Below are 24,901 nucleotides of genomic sequence, written 5' to 3'. Positions count from 1 at the left end.
AAAGGTCTCACTATGTTCTCTTTGATACATAGAACCCCTTATTTATGCTAGTGAGTACCCCGTCTCCTAATTAGGTTATACTTGTTTTTCCTAATTAAGGTGGGATCCTGTTACTAATTACAAAAAAAAAGTCTTATCCAATTAGGTAAGTTACATATTAAAATTACATGATACGTAGAACTTTGACTTTACTTTCTGAATTACTCTTGAACTCTTGATGAACCCGAAAAGATTAAAACGATTTCTAATAGTTTTTTCAAATGTTGCCGTCGAAATAAGCTTTCCGACTCAAGAATCATCTAATTCGAATATCGAATGACAAGTTACGACCTTTTGAAATTGCATGTGTCGGTTTGTTCCCTTTGCAGACCCAAATAGTGATCCGAATTATACTAGACATGTGATTTAACAAATTCAGTAATGTGAATTTAAAAATATTTATAATTTTATTGTTTATTAAAATAAGCTCAGCCAGATATGCTTTTACTTATTTCTATGTTTTAAATTTAACTGCATATAGTTTTTTTTTGGATAATTGAAATTATTTGGATTGTTTTTAGTTTTGCAATAATAGCTGCATATAGTTATTAACATGTAGCGAAAAATCACGATCTTACCAATTAATCGTGATTTACCAAGGACTTCAAATGCTGATGTTGACAGATTTCTCTCTCGATTAATCACGATTTGGCGAAGAGGACGAGGACGAGGACGAGTTTTATGGGACAAATTTTATTTAAAATAAAAACATCTTAAAAAAAGAAATCCTTCGTTTATTTCCAAAAAAAAAGGCAAAATAATGTTCACGCTGGGAAACCACTTTATTCCTGCTAAAGCTCAACCACTGATCCATTGAACTCTCTCTCTCTCTCTCTCTCTCTCCTTTTCGCGAGAGCGGTCGCCACACATGGCGGGTGACCTTTCTTTAATCAGATTCTAATTGTCTCATCATCTCGTACACCCCCTTGTAGTTCCATCATATAGCCGGAAAGAAAGGAAGGAAAGAAAATAAAACCATCCATGACTCTCGGCTCCGGAGGATCTGGCGTTGTGGGTATGTGTTCAAATCATGATTCTGTGGGGAAAGTGTGTATTTTGCGAGATGGGTCTCCTTTTTTGTTCTCCCCCATGAATGGGTTTGCGGTTTTTGGTTAAATCGATGAGCTGTTTGGAATTAGCCATATGCTGATAAAATTTGCAATTTTTTCTAGAGATGATTGAATATTTAATCCTGTCCTCGTTTTTTATTGCTTCCTTTTTGGGTTCTCTATGTTACCGTGAGATTAACAGCAGATTGTCTTGTTAGTTATTTGTTGTATTTGATTTCATGGTTAGATGAATATGTGAACTTCTTTCTGTTGTCTGGTTGGTCCTCTTCATCCTATTTAATTCCATTAAGTAGAGAGAAGAAATCTGCCGAAAACTTGGAATTCCCCAAATAATTCTTGTGCTCCTATAAGATGATTGGGTGTCGTCGGCTTATTATAAACTGTAGAGTTCCTGGGCTTTCTTTCAGGAAGACAAGTTTATCTAACCATTGTGTGCCTTTTATCTTTTGCTACCTATTTCATATTTTTGCTTTGTTTTTTACGATGTCTTCTGTTGTTGAGAATGAGTGCAGCTATTGCTATGAATCTGCGAAAAATAATCAACAAGAAAAATAACACAGAGATTTTAGGTGGTTCGGCAATGTGCTTGCGTCCACGAGAATGAGCGACTGTTATTATTCCTCTTCTCTCATCAATAAGTGGGGTTCCAACATACATACTTATACTAACCCAAGGTGTACCGAGAATAAAGAAACCACAAGAGTTTTACAAAAATAAAAAACTTCTTGTACCAGACCAGCGGGTACTCTGCTCTCCCGCAAATCCCCAACTACTGGTGTCCCAACCAGAGTTACCGGAAGCGCCTAGGTAAGTAGGGAAGCGTGCTTCGAAAGCGCGAAACGTCGCGCTTCCGAAATGCATGGGGAAGCGCCACTTTTAAATGGGAGGTGCGCTTTCCTTTTAATGGGAAATGCGCTTCCCTTTAATGGAAAGTGCGCTTCCCATCACGCTTCCCCCTCGCTTCCCCCATTTTTTTCAATTTTTTTATATTTTATATTTTTTTTTTCGCTTCCCCCTCGCTTCCCCCATTTTTTTCAATTTTTTTATATTTTATATTTTTTTTTCGCTTCCCCCCCCCCCTCGCTTTCCCCTCGCTTCCTAGGTCGCTTCCGAGACGATTCCCAATTCGCTCCTAAGTGGTCCCACGCTTCCCGCTTTCTAAAATTTTGAAAGTGCCTCGCTTCCCGCTTCCTCAACTGGCAACCATGGTCCCAACTAGGATGAACCACAACAGGTGCCATCGCTCTTTCCACTATTTGCCATTGTATACTCATCAGACATGAGCCACACACTCCAACAATCTCCACCTTGGCCAATATCCACCACTTTGGAGACAAGAAGGTATAACCGGGAACTCCACCTGGAACACTAAGTTGGGGCGCCTCCCATCTAGCAACTGGAGACATTAATCAAGTCCAAGCAATGCTTGAACTTATCTGTAGTAACAGGCTTTGTCAGCATGTCTGCTGCATTCTTGTAAGTGTGAACTTTCTTAAGCAATATTTCACCAGAAGACACCAGCTCCCTGATTTTGTGAAACCTCACATCTATATTCCTCACATGATACAACTGGTTCTTTGCCAAACAGATGGCGCTCTGGCTATCACAATGTAGCTGAACTCCTTACTGTACGCCCAACTCTTTGACCAACCCTGTAAGCCACAAAGCTTCTTTGGCAGCCTTGTTAATAGCCATATACTCAGTCTCAGTAGTGGATAATGCAACTAGAGGCTGCACAAGGGATCTCCAGGAAATAGGCCCTCCTACAAGCTTGAATACATATCCTGTTGTAGACCTCCTATCATCCAAGTCACCGAACAATCATTTTTCTGACTGCTAAACATGATGCCATGTTGTGTAGTACCTTTCAAATATCTAAAGATCCACTTGACAGTGTCCCATTGCTGTCGACCCGGATTTGATAGATACTTGCTCACTACACTGACAACGTGTGCCAAATCTGGTCTTGTACAAACCATGACATACATTAGACATCCCACTGCGCTTGCATATGGAACCTTCGACATGTCTTGAACCTCATCATCTGACTTCGGGCACTATGCGGTAGATAATCTAAAATGATGCGCCAATGGTGTGCTCACAGTTTTTGCATTACTCATGTTGAACCTATCCAATATCTTCTCAATATAGCTAAGCTGAGATAACCATAGTCTTCTAGAAACTTTGCCCCTGCGAATCTTCATCCCAATAATCTTCTTGGCCGTACCTAGATCTTTCATTTCAAATTCTCTGCTCAACAAGGTCTTTAACTTGTTGACTTTGCTCATACTCTTTGCAACAATCAACATATCATCCACATAGAGTAACAAAAAAATGAAAGAACCATCTTCAAGATTTCTCACATACATGCAACAATCATACTCACAACGCTTGTAGCCAATCCGGATCATGTATGAGTCAAATCTTTTGTACCACTACCTTGGGGACTGCATTAGTCCATAAAGTGATTTCTTCAATTTACAAACTAAGTGTTCTTGACCAGGATGGACGAACCCCTCTGGCTGTACCATGTAAATATGTTCCTCCAAATCACCATAAAGAAAAGTTGTTTTTATATCCATCTGCTCCAACTGCATGTCTGAATGTGCTACTAAAGCCAACACTACCCTGATGAAAGTGTGTCTGACCACCTGAGAGAAATTCTCATCATAGTCGACTCCTTCCCTCAATGAGTAACCTTTTGCTACTAGGCGAGCCTTGAACTTTTCTCCCTCCTTTTCTGACGCTATCTCTTTCCTCTTATACACTCATTTGCATCTTATTGCTCTCTTCCCTTCTGGAAGCTCCACCAAATCCCATGTCTAGTTCTTATGCAGAGACTCCATCTCCTCCACCATAGCACCCATCCATCTACTTTTATCTTGGCTAAGAATTGCCTCCTGAAAAGTAGTAGGATCTCTGTTGCTAGTAATAAGTACATAAGAAACCAAATCCTTAAAACCATACCTGGTGGGAGGCCTGATGGTGTGCCTAGGCCTGTCGGTGGCTGTAGTGTGCTGCCGCTTACTCTTTGAGCTAGAGTCCTTTGAAGCACGTGTTCCTAACTCTACCTGTACTACATGCTCATTATTGCTATAATTTTCTGACATCTGTTTCTCTTCCTCCTGAGTATGTTGTAACATGGTTTTTTCATCACAAACCACATCTCTACTGATCACCACCTTGTTTGCCTTTGGATCCCATAGCTTGAAGCCTTTCACTCCTTTCTGATAACCTAGAAAAATACATTGTCTAGACTTTGCATCAAGCTTCGATCTATCTTCACTAGAAACATGTACATAGGCTGGACATTCGAATATTCTCAATTCGGAGTAGTCTACCGCACTGCCCGTCCACACCTCTTCTGCTACTTTTTCATCTACTGCTGCCCTCGGTGACCTGTTAATCAAGAAACATGCCATATTCACGGCCTCTACCCAGAAGCTCTTTTCAAGCCCTTCTTTCAACTTGAGACACCGAGCTCTCTCAGCTATCGCTCTGTTCATCCTTTCCATTACACCATTTTGTTGTGCTGTCTTGCGAACTGAGAAATGTCTCTTAATCCCTTGCTGCTCACACAACTCCTGGAATTTCGAATCTGTATACTCAATGCTATTATCTGACCTGAGACATTTAATCTTCTTCTCTTTTTGAGTCTCTACTTCAGCTTTCCACAACTTACACTTGGCAAACGTTTCTGACTTGTGTTGCATGAAGTACACCCAAACCTTTTGCGAGTAATCGTCAATGAAACTCACGAAGTATATATGTCCTCCTCGTGACGCTATGCTGACCGGACTCCAAAGATCTATGTGAACATAATCGAGAATCCCCTTTGTCTTGTGTGTGGCTGTCCCAAACTTTACCCTATTATGTTTTTCAAGAACATAATACTTACAGAACTCGAGCTTGCATGTCTTGACACCCTTTAAAAGATTTCTCTTATGAAGCTCCATCATCCCACTCTCACCCATATGTCCTAGCCGCATATGCCATAGAACAGTACTATCTGACTCAGACTCTGCAGCAGCAACTCCACCTACAACCGTGGTACTTAGTAGTCTATAGATATTTCCTACTAGTTTCTGTCCCTTTAGTCAACACACCTTTACTTATTTTCGTTACTCCACTTTCAGATTTGTAACTACAATCGTTACAATCTAAAGTGCCCAATGAAATCAGATTCTTCCTTAAATCCGACACATGTCTAACATCACACGACGTTCTAACCACACCATCAAACATCTTAATTCTGATATTCCCTATTCCAGCCACTTTGCAATGCATCGTTGCCCATCAGAACAGAACCAAAATTTACTAACTTGTAGGTGTCAAACCAATCTTTATTTGGAGTCATGTGATAGGAGCATGCTGAATCCATGATCCACGAATCTGTCAGATCTTCTGAAACGGATGAAACAGAAAGCATATCACTGTCACCGCTCTCTTTAGTCTTCTTCTTCCACTACGTTTGCCGACTTTGATGGACTCTCTTTGTTCTTTGCATTGCCTTTCTTTTTCTCTGGGCAATCTCGTTTAATGTGCCCCTTTTTTCCGCACTTGTAGCAAGTGAAGTCCTTCTTCTTCCTTGATTTAGACCAGGCTTTATTATTTCTCGAATCATTACGAGACTTGCTTCTTCCACGTTCCTGGTTACCTCTCACCATAAGCCCTTCACCTTGTGACGTCTCATCACTAGCTTTTTTCCATTGATGAAAGCCTAATAGAGCACCTGTGACGTCTTCCAACTCAAGACTTTCCTTTCCCCACATCAGAGTCGTAACCAAATTATCGTATGCAGGTGATGCCGATAAAGAATTCAACAACATCAATGCTTTGTCTTCGTCTTCGAACTTCACATCAACTCATTTCAAATCACTGAAGATTTGATTGAACACGTTGATGTGTTGGCTCAGATCTGAGCCCTCTGACATCTTAAGACCAAACAACTTCTGCTTAAGATAAAGCTTGTTTGTCAAAGACTTGGATATATATCGGCTTTCCAGTTTCAGTCAAACTGTCGCCGGTGATTCTTCATTCATGACATGATACATCACGTCATCTGCTAGACAAAGCCTGATAGTTGCCACAATCTTCGCTTCTAGATCTTTCCAATCTAACTTCTCCATGCCTTCCGGTTTCTTTTCGCATAATGCCTTCACCATGCCCTGCTACACCAAAAGGTCCTTCACTCTTCTCTGCCATAATCCGAAATTACTGGTTCCATCGAACTTAACCAGATCAAATCTCGCAGATGAAACCCCGGATATCGTCATCTGAGCTCTGATACCAGTTGTTGAGAATGAGTGCAGCTATTGCGATGAATCTGCGAAAAATAATCAACAAGAAAAATAACACAGAGATTTTACGTGGTTCGACAATGTGCCTACATCCACGAGAACGAGCGATTGTTATTATTCCTCTTCTCTCATCAATACGTGGTGTTACAACATACATACTTATACTAACCCAAGGTGTACCAAGAATAAAGAAACCACAAAAGTTTTACAAAAATAAAAAACTTCTTGTACCAGACCAGCGGGTACTCTGTTCTCCTGCAAATCCCCAACTACTGGTGTCCCAACTAGGATGAACCATTGCAGGTGCCGTCGCTCGTTCCACCATTTGCCACTGCATACTCATCGAATATGAGCGACACACTCCAACATCTGTGAAACTAATGCTCAAGTAATCTAAGGATGTGGTGGTCATACGAATGCCATAGACGAGTTCTCGAAAGGGACATTACATGTAGATAAGCGGAATAAAAAGAAGGGCACAATGAATGAGATGCGAGCCATCTGCATCGAGTGAGAAGTGGAACCGGAATCTGTGTCATATTGGAATCACATTATCATCCACTATTCTTGGTTTGGTATATTAAGAGCGTGCGTACAATAGTAATATCAAAACATGGGTGATAATTGATGTCCTTTTATCTAAACTTTTTTGGTTATTTGGACTTTGTGGCTTATGTTGTGTCTCTTGCTTAGGTTGCTTCTAGATTTCCATTACGGTGGCCAAAACACCTTCTTGCTGATCAGGTTGCTTCTTGGTTGAAGTTTGTTCTATGTAATGTGTTTGTGTGACTAAGAAGTTCAAATAAAGGTAGAATTGCCAGTTTTGACTTGGATCAGTCAGGACCAAAAACTATTTTTACAAGTGCAGATAACAAGGTGTCATCCCAACAAAACATCACTATACATTTTTGTCATGTTGGCCCAATCTACATCTCCCAATCCAAGGCAGGTGCTTGCTACATGCATTTCACGTCCTACATGCCTGCATTTCCCTCACCTATAAGGATAGTGAGCTATGGATAGCCCATGTAATCATGGGCATGCAGGCTATTTCTTCATAGACATTCCTTTCAAGTATGCCGCCAAGCTAGTGATATGCATCACTTCCAAATGACGGAGCACTTGTTCCCTCTGGGTCTTGCTCATGGAGCTAAGATTAAGGCTCTAAAACATGAGCTTGTGACATGGACATCTTCCCAATCCTCCCATGATAAAATTTTTAGCTCTTTGAACAAAGTATGATCCCAAAGTAGGTGGTTTCAAAGGTTGTTGGTACCTGGGTAATGTCTTTGAAATTGTTTGACATTTTCTTTGAATAGGATAATTCAAAGCCAGACCCTCTTTTAAACATGATTTTATCCGACTTCCAATAGAAATAAAGAGAAAGGTTAGATATGCTGGTATTATTAATAAAAATGTCTTTCTTCCTTGCTATAAATACCATCTTAGCCAAACTTTGAGTGCCCGCGACCAGCAACATGATCTTTTCCCGTTGCCTTATGAGTGGCACTATGAAAATGTATCTATTTCTGCTGGTCAATTTATCCTCCCTGGAATACTGACTATAGCTATTACAACTTCCAATTCAGTGCAATTTTGCCAGTCTTTAGATATGCTTAATCCTTTTTATTGTTATCTGTTGAGGAAAAATTCTTTATTTTCCTTGAAACATAGTCACCAATATCAACAATATTTTGAAAAGTATCACCTTTTAATAGGTTTTATCAAAGAAAATGGACAGACTTGAAACATCATGGTATTTTTTTTTTAGATGATATTTTCTAAGGTATTTCTATATTGAAAGCATCATGATTTTTCTTTTTATATTTTAAGTGTACATCTTTGCTATTTTTTGTTTCTATGCTTTAAATAAAAATTTTAACTTTTTATTCATATTTTTTGTAAGAAATTATACTAAAACCTATTCTTTTTTAATTTTGATTTTTTTTTTCATTTCTTAGTGCAGATATTTTTTGAGGTATTCCCTGAGAAAAATAATTTCTTTTAATATCTCCCAAGAAAATCCTTCCCAAGAAATAGCTGACCCATATTGGTGACCATTCTTTCAAATGGTGTTATCATGATCAAGTTATTCATTCCTTAAGAAAATAATGTGTAACTACTAGTTCCTAACTTTTTCTCCTGCATTTACTATGCAGTACCTCGAAATTTCAGATTGCTGGAAGAACTAGAACGTGGAGAAAAGGGTATTGGAGATGGGACAGTTAGCTATGGAATGGATGATGGGGATGACATTTACATGCGGTCTTGGATGGGTACCATAATTGGTCCTCACAATGTAAGTGAAATTTTCATCAGACTTTTTGCTCTCTGCATGTGTGCATTTCTTGTATGATAATGCCTATGTGCCTCATTCTAAGTTGTCTTCCTTTCATGCATGTGCCATGCTAGCTTTCACTTTTTAGGTATTTGTTAATGGTGATAATGTTGATTCATATATGATGATCTCTTTCAGTTTTATTCCCATTCCCTTGGTGCATCTGATATTGATATACTTTGTTCTTCGGTTAAGGAAGTTTTATGAGAAACAAAAAAATCGAGGACATAAGTGGATTGTCAGTTATCAGGCATTTGGTAAATGGTTTGTGATTGCAGGAGCCCTATGTCACAGGGTGCAGGTGCGGATGATGCATGAAAATTTCAAAAAACTTTGGTGTGGGGGTGCGGATATACACACACGTGTGTGTGTGTGTGTGTGTGTGTGTGTGTGTGTGTGTGTGTGTGTGTGTGTGTGTGTGTGTGTGTGCATTTATGTATATAGTATAGATAAAACTGGACTTTGTTGGGATTAGCCGAATCCACTTTCGGACATAAATGGACCTCAGTGTGGTTGACTTCACTTGACACAAAGGAAGCCATGTTTCAAGTGTCACACTCACATGGTGTGACACGGGTGCATTGCCCTGTTAGAAGTGTCTGTGTTACATAGCAGGAGCCATATTGACCGGGTGGATTTCTCCCTTTCATTTTGAAATGGGTGAAATTGGTGGCAGTATCTGATGGTGCTACCAAATTCATGTTTTTATTGGTTACAAGTTCTTAGTTATGCTGTTAAAAAAATTTCATACAAAACTGCTATATGTCCTTTCAGTAGCCCAGCAACCAGTTTTCTGGAACAACTTTTCCTTACAGCTGCAGTTTACCATCCATGCACAAAACAGTATCTGGATACTGTTCAAGCAGAAAATTTCCTTAGCTGAGTTGGTTGGAATCATTGAATTATTCCATGTATTTGTTTTTACATTGTTTCTCCATCTTTCTTGAACATGTAATGATGTTTTCTTCTGGAGCAGTCCTTGGATACAAATTGTTGAAATTAGAAGAGCTTCTGGTCTGTGTAAATGTTGTTTTCTGTAATCATTTGTCTTGTGCTTTGGAAGATTCTTCACTAGGCTTTTTCTGTGTGCAGTCTGTGCATGAGGGTCGCATCTATCAATTGAAGCTATTCTGTGACAAAGATTATCCAGACAAACCTCCAAGTGTCTGGTTCCATTCACGGGTTAACATGACATGTGTGAATCATGAGACTGGAGCGGTAAGGATTCTGTCTTCTGTTTCTCTTCTTTGTCTTGATACATATACTGGCCAAATCAATTAAAATATCAATATCATATTTTTTTATTCTTTTTTGGGCATTTTAATATGGGGAACAACTTATACCGCTTTTAATTGTTGTGTCTTGCTTTCAATTTGGTGTCTCTACTAGCACATTATGTAGGTTCCTGCGTTTCCTTGAACCATCTTGTGATCTCCTCAAAAAAATGGTAGGTTTCTTCTAACCTTGTTGCCATCTTACTCCGTGGGGAAAATCAATCTATTTCCCAGGGTTCATCCATCCACATGCTTGTTCATGTATGAGAAATTACATAAGTGCAAAGTTATTGATTGAAAAGATAGTATGGGTTAGGAATATAGTATGCTTATTTGGGAGAAAAATTTACATAGATTCTCTTGTATTATGGCTATAGCTTTTGCAGCTAAGGTGCACTCACTATCCATGAACAGGAAAACAAGGGGATGGAAGGTTGAGATAGGCTGTGGTTGGGAGGTGGAAAGATTTCAGACTGTAGGGCCATGAAGCAAGGTGGTGGATGCAATCGTTTGATGTCTGCTTCTACTGAAAGTAATTTTAAGAGTCCTTTTAGTTGAGTTCAAGAATACATGTAGGGAAAGGATGTTTGAGGAATAATGATGGTAAACATGTAGGTTGATTGAGTTTCAAGATAATGTAATGTTAAAACATATGTAATAATACCATAATACCCGATAGGGGTATTATGGTCATTTCACAAAGTACCCCATAGGGGTACTTATTTTGTTTCTCTTATTTTACTGTTTTTTATTTTTCTTTTTATTTTTTAATATGTATTTTTTGGATACCGAAAAGAGGCCCCACAATGGAGTCGTTGGGGCCCCCAACGGTCACATATGTGACCGTTGGGGGCTCCCAACGACTCTATTGGGAGCCCCTTTGGTCTCCTTTTCTTATAAATAGGGGGAACCCCCCATGTATGTGGTATTGCTCTTGAGAGCTCCTCTTCAATAATAGTGATATTATTTTTCATGTGTGTAGCCTTTTTATAAGGCCCTTTGTATATCCCTTAGTGGATTTCCTCTCTTGTGCTTGTTGCACTTGTCCGTGTGGGACATAGTGAATGCTTTAGCATTCTTGGCTTCTTCCGCTTATTTCATTACATGGTATCAGAGTCATACGATCTTCTAAAGGTAAAATCTTGTCTCTCTCTACTTCCTTTGTTTCTCACATCTTCATTGTGTAGCAATGGAAGTCAAGATCGATCTATCATTCAAACTCAATGGAAAAAATTACATGATGTGGGCATCCGCAATGGGGAATAATCTCAAAGGCAAGAAGCTTTGGGGTTATGTAATGGGAACCGTTCCGGAACCCCAACTTAAGCTCACAAAGATGGAAGGAGATCAAGAGAAAGCACTTGAAGGCGATGCTCGTCTCAAGGCCATTGAAGATTATAATCATCAAATGGAAGATTGGGAGAGCAACCATGCAAAAATCCTAGCATGGTTTATGAATAATGTCGAACTCAAGGTATATGCAAATATTGCAAAATTCCGCTGAGCAAATGAAGCTTGGTTTTTTATGAAGGGTATGTTTACCCAAAAGGATCTTGCAAGAGCTTATTTCTTGCAAGAAAAAGTAAGAACCACAAAACAAGGTGACATGAGCATACAAGATTACTATAGTGCTCTAAATCCTTTGTGGGATGAATTGACTCTTTTAGAGCCTAAATGGGTATCTATGGAGGATGTGGTTCTAAGACAAAAACAAATGGAACAAGATAGATTGTTTCAATTTTTATTTGGGCTTCGTCCCGAATTTGAACAAGTGAGATCCTCACTTCTCCATAGATCCACGTTTCCTCCCTTAGAAGAAGCTATTGCCGAGATTACTCAAGAAGAGACTAGGCATAGCATGAGTAAAAGCATAGAGGAAGTTCTTGCCGTATCTAAACCCGACAATCATGTTAAAACATACAAACCACCTCATTTTGGTAAGCAAGGGAGTGGTGGAAGAAAAATGATTATATGTCACCATTGTTATGAGCCGGGACATATTAAACCCGTTTGCCCAAAGCTAAATGGGGCATTCAAGCCAAAGGTGGCTTCCGTTGAAGAATCCACCACCAAAGAAGATGACGGCAAGAACGGGGATCTCAAAGATACTCTTGGACAAATCTCCTTGGCTCTTCAACAAATTCTAAAGTTCATTTCTTCCACCTCCGGTGCCGCCATTGCCTCATCATCACCTCCCGGTACGTACTCTTGGATTTTAGATTCCGGAGCCTCTTTTCACATGATTCCTCATGAAAATGCATTAACCAATGTGCACGCCAATTCAAAATTATCTTGTGTCTCTACGGCCGATGGAACTTTTCTCAAAATAAATGGTATTGGAACTCTTGATTCTAAAAATATTCAAAATTTTCTTGTTCCAAAAGTTAGAATAGTTCCTAAATTAAATCTTAACCTCTTTTCCGTTTCTCAAATAGCCGACCATGGATGTGAAATATCTTTCTCATCCCAAGGGTGCTTTGTGCAGGATCTCCGGTCCGGGAAGCGGATTGGGCAAGGCCATAGGAAGGGAGACCTTTATTTTATGGATAACTTAACACTTCCAAATACCTCATTTTGTACTTATGTCCAAGACAAAAATATTGAAACTTGGCATAAAAGACTTGGACATCCAAGTTACTCAAAAATGTATCTTTTTCCTTTTGGAAACAAGTTTTGTAAAGAAAAAGATATCAATTGCAAAGATTGCATTTTTGGAAAAATGAAGTCTACTCCTTTTCCTATTAGAACTTTTGTGACAACAAGACCTTTTGAATTGGTGCATTCCGATGTATGGGGGTCATCTCCGGTTTTATCCAAAGGTGGTTATTCGTATTATGTTACGTTTATTGATGATTATACTAGATACGTATGGATTTATTTTCTTAATGCTAAATCGGAAGTTTTTAACTTCTTCAAAGAATATCATGCAAAAGTTCAAAATCAATTTCAAAGTCAAATATCCATTCTTAGATCCGATTCGGGTGGAGAGTACTTATCAAATGATTTTCAATCATATCTAAAACAACATGGCATTTGTCATAAAAAATCTTGCCCAAGGACTCCTCAACAAAACGGTCTAGCGGAGAGAAAACATAGACATATTTTAGAAACCACTAGATCCTTACTCATTTCGAAAAATATTCCTAAAAATTTTTGGGCCGAAGCCGTGTTGACCTCCACCTATTTAATCAATAGGATGCCATCTTCAAAATTGAATAATATCTCTCCTTATGAAAAACTTTTCAATATGACACCCGACTACAATCGTCTTCGTATTTTCGGGTGTAAATGCTTTGTTCTTTTGCATAAAAGAGATAAATTGTCACCTAAAGCAATAAAATGCGTATTTTTAGGATATGGTGAAAATCAAAAGGGCTATAGATGCTTTGACTATAAGAACAATAAATTATTTGTTTCCAAAGATGTGACGTTTTTAGAAGATTTAAATGGATTTGAAATTTTGGAAAAACCAAATGAAATTGATTATATGTTTATCAATGATCTTTTAGAAGACTCAAATGATGATCTTTTGAGTCATACACTCGTGATAATGATGTATCACCAACTAATGGTGACAATCTCCAAGTATACACTCGACGTGAGGAAGCACAACCTATTAGTGCTTTAGAAAAATTCTTGCAGCTTAATGAACCCCTAGAAGAAACCTCTCTTAGGCGTTCTTCTAGAGAATCCATTCCACCAAATAGGTTTGTCTCATATGAAACTCTCTCACCTAAATATAGAGCTTGTCTATTTGCCTTGCATTCTTACTATGAACCTTCCCACTATAATCAAGCAAAAAATATTCCTCATTGGGTTGAAGCAATGAAAGTTGAACTAGATGCTTTAAATAAGGCTAAAACTTGGGAAATAGTTCATCTTCCTCCAAATAAAAAAGCTATAGGATGTCGATGGGTCTACAAAGTCAAAACAAAAAGTGATGGTTCCCTAGAACGTTATAAAGCTAGATTAGTTGCTAAGGGATATTCACAAGAATATGACATCGATTATGAGGAGACTTTTGCCCCCGTGGCTCGCATGACAAGTGTTAGAACTCTAATAGCAGTAGCATCATCTAAGAAATGACCTATATTTCAATTAGATGTTAAAAATGCCTTTCTTAATGGTCAGTTGAATGAAGAAGTATATATGGACCCTCCGCCGGGAATTAATGTTAACCAAGGTCAAACTCTTCGGTTATTAAAAGCTTTATATGGTCTTAAACAAGCCCCTAAGGCTTGGTACGATAGATTTAGTGCTATCATGTTAAAATTGGGATTTCGTTCATGTTATATTGACACTGCTCTCTTTGTTAAACGTGCAGGTAATAGTATCATCATCCTTCTGCTTTATGTTGATGATATGATCATCACTGGCAATGATGAAAGTGGTATTCTTAATGTTAAAAATATGTTAAAACATAATTTTGATATGTCTGATCTGGGTTTTCTCAGGTACTTTCTTGGTATAGAAGTAGCATACTCTCCTCGAGGGTATATACTATCACAGATGAAGCTTGCTGCAGACATATGCTCCAAATCTGGGATTTCAGATGACAAAAAGGTGGAGACTCCCGAGGTTATCAATGCTAAACTACGACTGGAGGATGGAGTTCTGCTGGATGATCCTACGCCCTACAGGCAACTCATAGGCTCCCTCACCTATCTGACTATCACCAGGCCGGATATTGCTCATGCTGTGCACTCTGCAAGTCAATTTCAGCATGCTCCTACATCTGTGCATATGAGTGCTGTGCTCCGAATCATTCGATACATCAAAAATACTTTGACTAAAGGGCTATTCCTATCCTCAATCTCTTCCTTAGACTTACTGGCTTATACTGATGCTGACTAGGGAGGAAACCCAAATGATCGAATCTCAACTACTGGCTTTTGTGTTTTTCTAGGAGATTCGCTAATTGCTTGGAGGTGCAAGAAACAACAAAAAGTCTCGTTGTCTTCTACTGAAGCAGAATACAGGGCTATGACAACCACTACAATGGAGCTTGTGTGGCTTCGAAGTCTTCTTCAAGATATGGGAGTCGAAATTACCGGTGCTTCGAAGCTTTGTTGCGACAACAAAAGTGCCATCTATATTGCCAGCAACCACACCTTTCATGAAAGGACTAAACATATTGAGATGGACTGTCATTATGTACGTGATGAATATCTTCGTGGGACAGTTACACTGCCATATGTCACTTCAGAATATCAACTTGCAGATTTCTTTACCAAAGCCCTGCCTGCTCCTCGCTTCTTGTTCCTTCTTGGCAAACTTTCGGTCATTCCCCCGTAAAGTTTGAGGGGGGGGGGTGTTAAAACATATGTAATAATACCATAATACCCGATAGGGGTATTATGGTCATTTCACAAAGTACCCCATAGGGGTACTTATTTTGTTTCTCTTATTTTACTATTTTTTATTTTTCTTTTTATTTTTTAATATGTATTTTTTGGATACCGAAAAGGGGCCCCACAATAGAGTCGTTGGGCCCCCCAACGGTCACATATGTGACCGTTGGGGGCTCCCAACGACTCTATTGGGAGCCCCTTTGGTCTCCTTTTCTTATAAATAGGGGGAACCCCCCATGTATGTGGTATTGCTTTTGAGAGCTCCTCTTCAATAATAGTGATATTATTTTTCATGTGTGTAGCCTTTTTATAAGGCCCTTTGTATATCCCTTAGTGGATTTCCTCTCTTGTGCTTGTTGCACTTGTCCGTGTGGGACATAGTGAATGCTTTAGCATTCTTGGCTTCTTCCGCTTATTTCATTACATGTAATAGTGAGATTGGACTCTATATCACTCTTATGGTTGATTTAAATATCTTCAATCCTATGTCACATGGGTGCGGGTGAAGGAGAAGACGGGGGAGGCGAGCCTCCAACCTGCCCCGTTTTCGAAAAAATGTGCAAAGAGAGAGGGGGGGGGGGTCTGTGGTAGGAGGGCTCGACTGAGTCGAGCTCAGTCCCAGTCGAACCGGGGGTACCCTGGGCATAGGGTGGCCTTCGACAATGCGTACAAGACACAGAGGCACAGGGAGGTTGGTGGCGGGTTGTGAGAAAGAGAGTGACTGAGACAGAGAGCGTCTGACAGAGAGAAGAGAGACAGTGAGAGAGAGCGAGCGACTGAGACAGAGAGCGACTGACAGAGAGAAGAGAGACAGTGAGAGAGAGAGAGCGACTGAGAGTGAGAGAAGAGAGTCTGTGAGAGTGAGGAAGAGCTTGTGAGAGAGAGAGAGCGAGTGAGAGTGAGATAGAGAGACGTACCTGATAACTGAGGAGCGGTCGGAAGGAGTTGGCATCGGCATTGGCGAAGGCGGGGCGTCGGCTACAGGAAGCAAACTCGGGAGGATTAGGGCAAAAAGAATTTGCCCTAATCCTCCTCCCCTCAGCCCTTTTCATCGGGTATTTTTTTTTGGTCCAAAAATTGGATATAAATGACCTTGGGTGCGTTGATCGCACCCAGGGTCTGGTTGACCGCACTGGGTGCCGCACCCGCACATGCACCTGCGTCGCGTCGACGTGGGTGCAACACCCAGTTGTCCGAATCCCTGTGAGTTAGCTTCAATCCCTTGGATTACTGGATTTAACAATGTTTTTCGGGTATATGAAGCTTCAAGGGGAGGGATTTATGAGTGATCTAAATAGATGATAATTCCTTTCTCAAAGAACAAGAGCTAATTCCTTTCTCAATGTACAGGAGTGGATGTGTCAGTTTAATGGAGAGTTTGATTGACTTGGTTGAGTGGAGCATGAGTTTTGGAAGGTTATAGCAGAGTTGCCAGTCGAGGAAGCGGGAAGCGATACGTGAAGCGGAAGCGGGAAGCGATACGGGAAGCGAAAGAGGGAAGCGAGACACTTCTAAAATTTTAGGAAGCGGGAAGCGCGAGACGACTTAGGAGCGAATGAGGAAGCGTCTCGGAAGCGACCTAGGAAGCCTCTCGGAAGCGACCTAGGGAGCGAACCGGAAGCGACCTAAGAAGTGAAGAAGGAAGCGACATAGGATTCGAGTGAGAAGCGAAAGGGAAGCGAATAAGAATCGAAAGGGAAGCGAATAAGAATCGAAAGGGAAGCGAAAATGTAATTATATATTTTTATTTTATCAAAAACTAAGATTTATGTCATCATTGACAAAATAAAACATGTATATAGACAATAAATAATATAAGTTGTAATTATCTAACAAATGCATCATATTGCAACTGTCAAGCATTTAAAAAATTATACATCTAAAGAAGATCATAATTCACATTCTTGTTGTATATAAAAGTTTTTAAGTTGGACTACTCCAACTACATCATAAAAAAAAAAATAATAATTCAAGAGTTCATTAATCTGTCATCTTTCTCTTCCCCTTCAAGTCAGCAATAGATCGCGAACTTTCTGCATCATCACGTGCATCTTGTCCTCCACGACCATGTCTTCTGCTCCTTCCTTCATTTCCTATAATAAATACGTTAAAAAATTAAAATGTTCAAAAACTATAATTTAAAATATAAAAAACACAATATCAACATACCTTGCCTAGGTCTCCGGCTAAAGAAACGATCAATCCGACCTTGAGGAACTGATGGTCGCTCTTGTATATCTGCAGTTCTACTAGCTCTGATGGATTGATTTGTATCCTCTTCAACTTCATTTGTACGTATAATTATTGGAGGTAATGGAGCTCTTGGTTGTGCATCTTTATGTTTGAATTTGGAAATAGTGCTTGATTGTTGTGCACTATCATCCAAATCTCTCCATCGCATATCCTCTAATCTCAACGTATTTTCTTCTACAATAGGAAGTTCTGGATTGATATCTCATTTTCGACTAGGCCTTTCTTTATAGCGATTGTTGCACCTTTTATAACAAGAATATAAAATATGAATGCTAATAAACAATCAATGATAAAAAAAGAGAAAAAAAATACCAAAACAAAAGTACAACACAGTTTAATTATACCTGTCAATCAATCGAAGATTGGAATGAATATACACTAAGGTATCAGCACGATCTTCATTGACCCTATTTCTTTTAACATTGTGAATGTAACTATAGGTGCTCCACACTCTTTCTGCAGAAGATGTGCTAATAGGTTGAGATAAAACCTTAATGGCTAATGCTCTCAACTCCGGTGTATCACCACCATAAAAACGCCACCAATTAAGAACTGACATTGTAGGATTCAGTGCATCTATTCGTGCTGCATTTCAGCTAAATCTTCTACTTCTTGATGCAAAAGCCACAAGTTGTGACCTATAAAGTGTAGATAACTCTTCATTTTCAGAAGATATGACTTCAAGCGCGAGTATTGCACCGTCTAAGATATCATTATCCTTTTCTACAAAAAAAAATGCTTAGTAACTATAACAAGAAAATGCAAATGAAATAATAAAATAATTAAATCATTTAACTTTAAACTCTATTAAATAGATAGAATTAAATTTTTACCAGGAGAAACTCGTTTGACCCCTCCTGCTACTGGGATTTTGAGATACTCCGACTCGTAATATTTTGGAGTAAGCATGTGGGCTAGACTATGGAGAGGCACATTCATTCTATCACATCTATTTGAGACAATCTTATGAATCTTTTCATATAAATCTGGTTGTCCTTTTAGATTGTCTTTGATTTCCCCTAACATGTTGTCCATGCCTTCATACACTTCACCAATTATAGGGCCTTCCTGATCACAAAATTTAATCATCTTATAGATGGGTTTTGTAATCAATAATGCTAAACGTACAGAATTCCAATATTCTTCATCAAGAACAGTTGTTTATGTTGTAAGAGCCTTTTTTTTCATAATTTCATCCGTGCATGATTGCTTCCAATCGCTCCATCTATCTGAAATTACTATGAGCTTTAAGCTCTCCCTCATATCAAGCAAGCGTTTTAAAGTAGTATAATGTGAAGCAAACCTTGTTTTTGCAATCTTTATTAATTCTAATTTTTCATTGCTTCTAAAGATTGCTAGTGCTTTTGAATGATTTGTGATATACTTCACAATTTTTTTACTCTGCAAATATGTTACTCCCAACCAATGAAACTCATGTGCCAAATCCTTGAAGATCAAATTAAGTGTGTGCACAACACAAGGTGACCAAAAAATATACTTGTACGTTTGTTTTAATTCTTCACTTGCTAACTTGCAATTTGCTGCATTGTCTGTAATCACTTGCACTACATTAGAAGGCCCCACAAGTTTAAATCCCGTCTTCAAAAACTCGGCAATGTTTGCAGCTGACTGTTGCACATTAGAAAAATCGCTTGCATATAAGAACATCGAGCCAAAACAGTTTGAGGCAAGTATATTTATCAAGTGTTTGTTCTTGATATTTGTCCAATCGTCTGAGACAATGGAAACTCCAAACTCCTCAAACTTTTCTCGAAATTCATTTAACTCCCTGTGAACACACTCTTTTTCACTGTCAAGCAACATTGTTCGCGCTTTTTCATATGATGGGGGTTTATATCCGGGCACTTTACTAACTGCAGATATCATCTCTTCCCAATATGGTGATTGAAGCACATTGAAAGGTATGCCATTTGCACACAAAAATCTGATAATTTTGTGATCTACATCATCTCTTTCTACCTTTTTAAAGGTATCACGAATATCAACTGTTTTTCGGCTTCCACTAGATGATGTAGTCATACTTATAGGCTTCTTTGGAGTATCAATTCTTGATCTCCTCAACTCAAATGCACTTGATGAAACCTCCACTCGACGAACTTGCCTCTTAATTTTTTTTTGCCAATTCTGCATTTTTTGCAACTACAGGGCAAAAGGCAATCCCAACACTTTGTCCCTTTGGAGATCCCATGAGATGTGCAAAAACTCGAGTATATGACCCATGATAAATATTTTTGCAGTGCCTGCACATAAAAACTTGGGTTCCACCTTGCTTTCCTTGGCCACTCTTCTTTTGTTTCAATACATGGCGCCATAGCACTGTTGTTTTATGCATGCTAGGTGGTTCATCATCTTGGTCATCTTAAGAATAGTAGTGATCCAAGTCATATTCTTCTTCATCTTCCTCATCAAAACAATTTTCGTTTCGGTCCTTAAACTGATATGGACAAGTAGAAGACCTCTTCTTGCCCTTCCCAACACCACTAGATGATTCATGCTCCAAATTGTACAAAGAATCGTCATCGTCATCAGAATTATCGTGATCATAGCTTGAGATGGTCATCAATGAAGCAAAGAACATGCAAATATATCTGCATCATAAAAGTATCAGAATCAACCTAAAACACTTTAAAAAAGCTATTATTAATAGTAAATGATGGAGAGTGAAGAACACAAATCATTACTCATAATTTACCAATTACTAAAACAAATAAATAAACATCATTTAAGGAGGTGAAAGATCTATGATTCTATAATATACTATGATAAAGCAAACAAAAAAAAAAGTTCTTTCAAAAGTTTGCATTTATGAAAAAATGCCAAAATAAGATAACATAACAACGAAGAAAAACAAAATTCATATTGGCCGACTGTTACTAACAATAATGATATTTATTTAAAATTTTAAACAACTAGCTGCAACATACTAGTTGCCCCACTCTTCTGATAGAGTAAATGTGCCGAGCCTGGGTGTGCCCACGCTCGGTATATCAAAGAATTCATACTTAATAGGGATGATAAGCTCAATCATGCTTGGTATACATTTTGTATAATATGTTTTTATAATATGAATTCAAGAATTTTCCTATAATATATTTTTTATATATTATAGGATACTTATAAGTATCTCTTTTGTTTTGTTTCTTTTATCATGCTTGGTTCACTTGATCAACATGTAAGTTCAGAATTCACATAAAGCAAAATCACTTCAAGAGATCAAGGAGAGAATAGATTCTAGAAGTCTGCAAGATCAAACACCATAATGAAACCATAAGACAACTTGTGGAGGCAGAACATGTTTTTCATTGACTTTGAAATTGAAAACAATAAATCAATAATCCATATATATCCAACAGTAAAAGAATAATAAAAGTGATCCAGTCAATCTGATCAGGAATCAAGATTCAAGCAATCGTCAAAATGACTTAAAAGTTAAAACCTACAAGAATGATAAAAAAATATTGCATTAACCCTTATTTCTAAAAAAGACAACCAAATAAACTCAGTTAAACCACAAAATGTGAAATGTTTCTCAACTAATATACTGTTCATTCATGGGACTCAAATAAGAATATAAATGATCATCATATTGATAACACAAAAGAAAAAGACCATCATGTTATTGCAACGGGAAAATGAAACAAATAGTCTCTAACAATCCCCTGTTCCCTAAATGTACTTTCCAGAGAGAATGAAGGAATCAAACCTCTACTCACGAGCTGAACCTCACACCACACAAGTCAGACACCAGCCCTATATCACTCGAAAACCCTTCATCAAAGCAAAATATGGGCCTCCCAGTCCAGTTAAAAAAAAAATTTAAAAGCTCATTCCTAGCCCAACTTCGATTCCATATGAAATAGATTTTTATCCATTTTTGTAGCCCAACCCTGACTACAGCAAATAGTTTGATTTGTCCATATGAAATAGATTTTTATTAATAATTGTAGCCATTTTTATTTTATCTCAAAAAAAAAAAACGACGCTGGGTACTGGGCTGGGCTACAAAAAATGGATAAAAATCTATTTCATATGGAATCAGGGTTGGGCTAGGATTGGGCTTTTAAAAAATAAAAAATAAATAACTGTTTCGGGAGGCTACCGTAACAGTTAGTTTTTTTTAAAAGCCCAGTCCTAGCCGGCTAGCCCAGCCCTGATTCCATATGAAATAGATTTTTATCTATTTTTGTAGCCCAGCCCAGTCCTACCCAGCCCTGACTGCAACAAATAGTTCGATTTGTCCATATGAAATAGTTTTTTTATTAATAATTGTAGCCATTTTTTATTTTATGTCAAAAAAAAAAAAATCGGGGACGCTGCCCCCGAACCAGTGTTGTGCAGTACCTGAGGCGTACGCCTCAGAGGCGAAGCGCAGGCTCAACGCCTCGCTTCGCCTCATCGCATTTGTTGTGAGAGGCGTACGCCTCAGTACTTGAGGCGTACGCCTCAGTTCCTCTCACAACAAATTTTGGATGACCTCGAGCTGAACCTCAGTGGAAGAGAGAGGAACATACTTGAACAGAGACATTGCCAACGTTGATCGAGGTCTTCGGATGTCAACAAAGGAGGAGGTCGCCGATCGTCAGAGGTCGCCGATCGTCGGAGGTAGCCGATCGGCGGAGGTAGAAGATCGTCGGAGGTCGCAGATCGTCGGAGGTCGCCGGTCGTTGGAGGTCGCCGGTGGCCGAAAGTGAGAGAGAGAGAGAGAGAGAGAGAGAGAGAGAGAGAGAGAGAGAGAGGAGTCGGGTGAAAAAGCAAAACTTCGTTCTTAAGTTTTCACGATTTTTTTAAAATGTCTGTTTTGCCCTTTTTCAGAATTTTTTTTTAGTTTCTTGTTTTTCACATGTCATTTTCGTTTTGAAAAAGGGTAAAATTGGTATTTCGCAAACGCGTCCCCTTTTAAAGGGGGACGCGATTCCCTTTAAAGGGGGACGCGATTCCCTTTAAAGGGGACGCATTTTCCTTTAAAGGGAAACGCGTCCCTTTAAAGGGGGACGCGCTTCTTCTTTTTTACGTGCGCTTCCCTGTGCATTTCGGAAGCGCCGCGTTTCGCGCTTCCGAAACGCGTCTCGGGGAAGCGCGCTTCCCCTTATACATAGGCGTTTCCGGTAACTCTGGGTTATAGGTGGTTGACACATTGTAACGTGTAAGATCTAGGAATAGTAAATCATTTGCTAGGTGACCTTTAAGTTCAAAAGCTTCCTTCCTGCTAACTGTATGCATATAATATTTCTTTTTCTGATGGAACTCTTACTTCTATTATGTTCTTGCTTGTGGGGAAAAGGATTCTTCTATCATCTTGCTTGTGGAAAAGGCGGTCCTACTTAGTAGGTTACTGTGCTTGTGTTAGCTTAGCTAGTGGTTCCCAAGTGGGAAGTTGTAGATGTTTTGACTATATATTATGGTAGTATCATTTGAACTATTTGGAGCCACTCATGCTAGGTTTTGTTCGATTGCAGAAGGGGCCTTGAAGTAGAGAGTTTGGTAGCTATAACCTAAAAGTGTTCACATGTTTTCTGTGCTGTTGCCACTTTTTTTTTTTTTTAATTTTTGGCCCAGAACAATCACCACAAGCTCTTGTATATCTTGATTATGGTCGATCAGAGATCCTGATCACTGTTTGAGCCAATGTAAGGATGATGCTAGGTTCAATGCCGTTTGGCATGCTAAGGAGTTGGCCAGTAACAATGTTTTTCAAGAGATATTCTGAATGTTGAGAGTTTTTTTGGGCTTGGGCTTGAACATTGGGCAGAATCTGGCCCTTTGCAGGCCACTGTTTGGATGCCTGGCCTATGTAATAACTATGTAATAGCTATGTAATAAAGGTATGCATACCTCTTGCTCCGTCTCTTGAAAATACAATTGCCAGGCGGCCTGTTAGTGTAAAAATTTTCAGATGCTTTCAGTTTTCCATTTTGAATTTTTTAGTGAACTTTTTGAATCTTCGTGACCTACCATTTTGATGCATATCCATGCATGTTCTTCAAGTTGCGATAGATATTTGCAAGTGTGTGGCTTCCCTGAGTGTTGCAGTTTCAAGATGACATCCATATCTTTGCATGCAATATTGTATTTTAATGTTGAGGCCTTTCGGTTGATAGGACTGAAGCTTATTCTGCATGATTTAGTGATTGGAACATTTATAAGGTTATGTGGTCAATGTTTATATTTGCTCAGGCTTGCCTGCTAAGCATCTCATGCCATACGATGTTTTCAAGTTCATTTGATAGCAAGTTTTTGGGGATGCAGGTGGATCCAAAGAAATTTGGAATACTGGCAAATTGGCAGCGGGAGTACATGATGGAGGACATACTGGTACAACTGAAGAAAGAGATGGCAGCTCCTCATAACCGTAAGTTGGTTCAGCCTCCCGAAGGAACCTTCTTTTAGAAACAAGCTACTATCCAAATGTACTGTCATTGTCATCTGCATGAGCGTCCATGTCTAAGAACACTGACAAGCTCTTGGTTGTCTACTCCTTGTGTTTCTCATTGAACTTCATTGCAAGGGGCTATGCTTCTTGTTGAAGAACTGCGTGTGTCATGGTTTGGAACATCTAGAAAGAACAAAACTCAAACTTGAATTTCTCTGTTTGTCCTATCAGTGTAAATAATTGTGATTACTGGCTGTCTTTTCTGGCATTTAAAGGGTAAAACTTTTTGCTCAAGTTTTGACGCTATTAAGCAATCAATGGTTGCCTGTGGAAGCTTGTAGTATTTTGTGTTATCCTAAAAGGTTCTTTGATTGAAATAGCCATGAACCACTTGGTTATGATAGTGTGACCTGATCATCCAGCTATTTCATTCGACCCCACAAGAGTGATGTTAAAAACAATGAGTTGTAGACCATGCTATGGATATTCACAAAAAGCAGATGCTCGAGGCTTGCAAGCATTAATATGGAGACATTCGCAAATAGGAACGAGAGAAAAAAAAAATGGTTTTCATTCATTGAAAACAGAAAGGTTGAACTGTAATAAAATGCATACAAAGATCACTTATCTCATAGGGCCAACTTGTGGGCATCACCAAATTGAATGGATCTCATGAATTTGATACCATGGATGTGTATTCCTGACAGGCACGGGGGACAGTTTTTGTTTTTAAAGAAAAAGGTAAAAAAGATTTAACTGTAATAAAATGCAATAACACGGAGATCCAAATGGAACCCGAGAGTCAAGTCTTCATTGTTTCATGTTGCCAGGTGTACAAACTTAGGTCAGTGATTAACTTAAAACTTGTGATTCTGACTGGAAAGT

The 24,901-nt window shown here is 38.9% G+C and overlaps 1 protein-coding gene across 1 annotated transcript; it reads left to right on the top strand.

Annotated features, from left to right (window-relative positions):
- Window positions 1-866: 866 nt before the first annotated feature.
- Window positions 867-24,298, top strand: LOC149847201 (ubiquitin-conjugating enzyme E2 variant 1D-like). The gene is made up of 4 exons (XM_089996866.1): window positions 867-1,054; window positions 8,569-8,708; window positions 9,840-9,965; window positions 23,893-24,298. Exons 1-4 carry the CDS (start codon window positions 1,021-1,023, stop codon window positions 24,031-24,033), a joined length of 441 nt encoding a protein of 146 aa, XP_089852992.1. The 5' UTR covers window positions 867-1,020; the 3' UTR covers window positions 24,034-24,298.
- Window positions 24,299-24,901: the final 603 nt, after the last annotated feature.

This window comes from Nuphar pumila, chromosome 2 (assembly GCF_984573655.1).
Source record: "Nuphar pumila chromosome 2, dmNupPumi1.hap1.1, whole genome shotgun sequence".
NCBI classification, from domain to species: domain Eukaryota; kingdom Viridiplantae; phylum Streptophyta; class Magnoliopsida; order Nymphaeales; family Nymphaeaceae; genus Nuphar; species Nuphar pumila.
The sequence above is the reverse complement of the archived record's forward strand: the minus strand, read 5'-3'. Positions and strand labels throughout refer to the sequence as shown.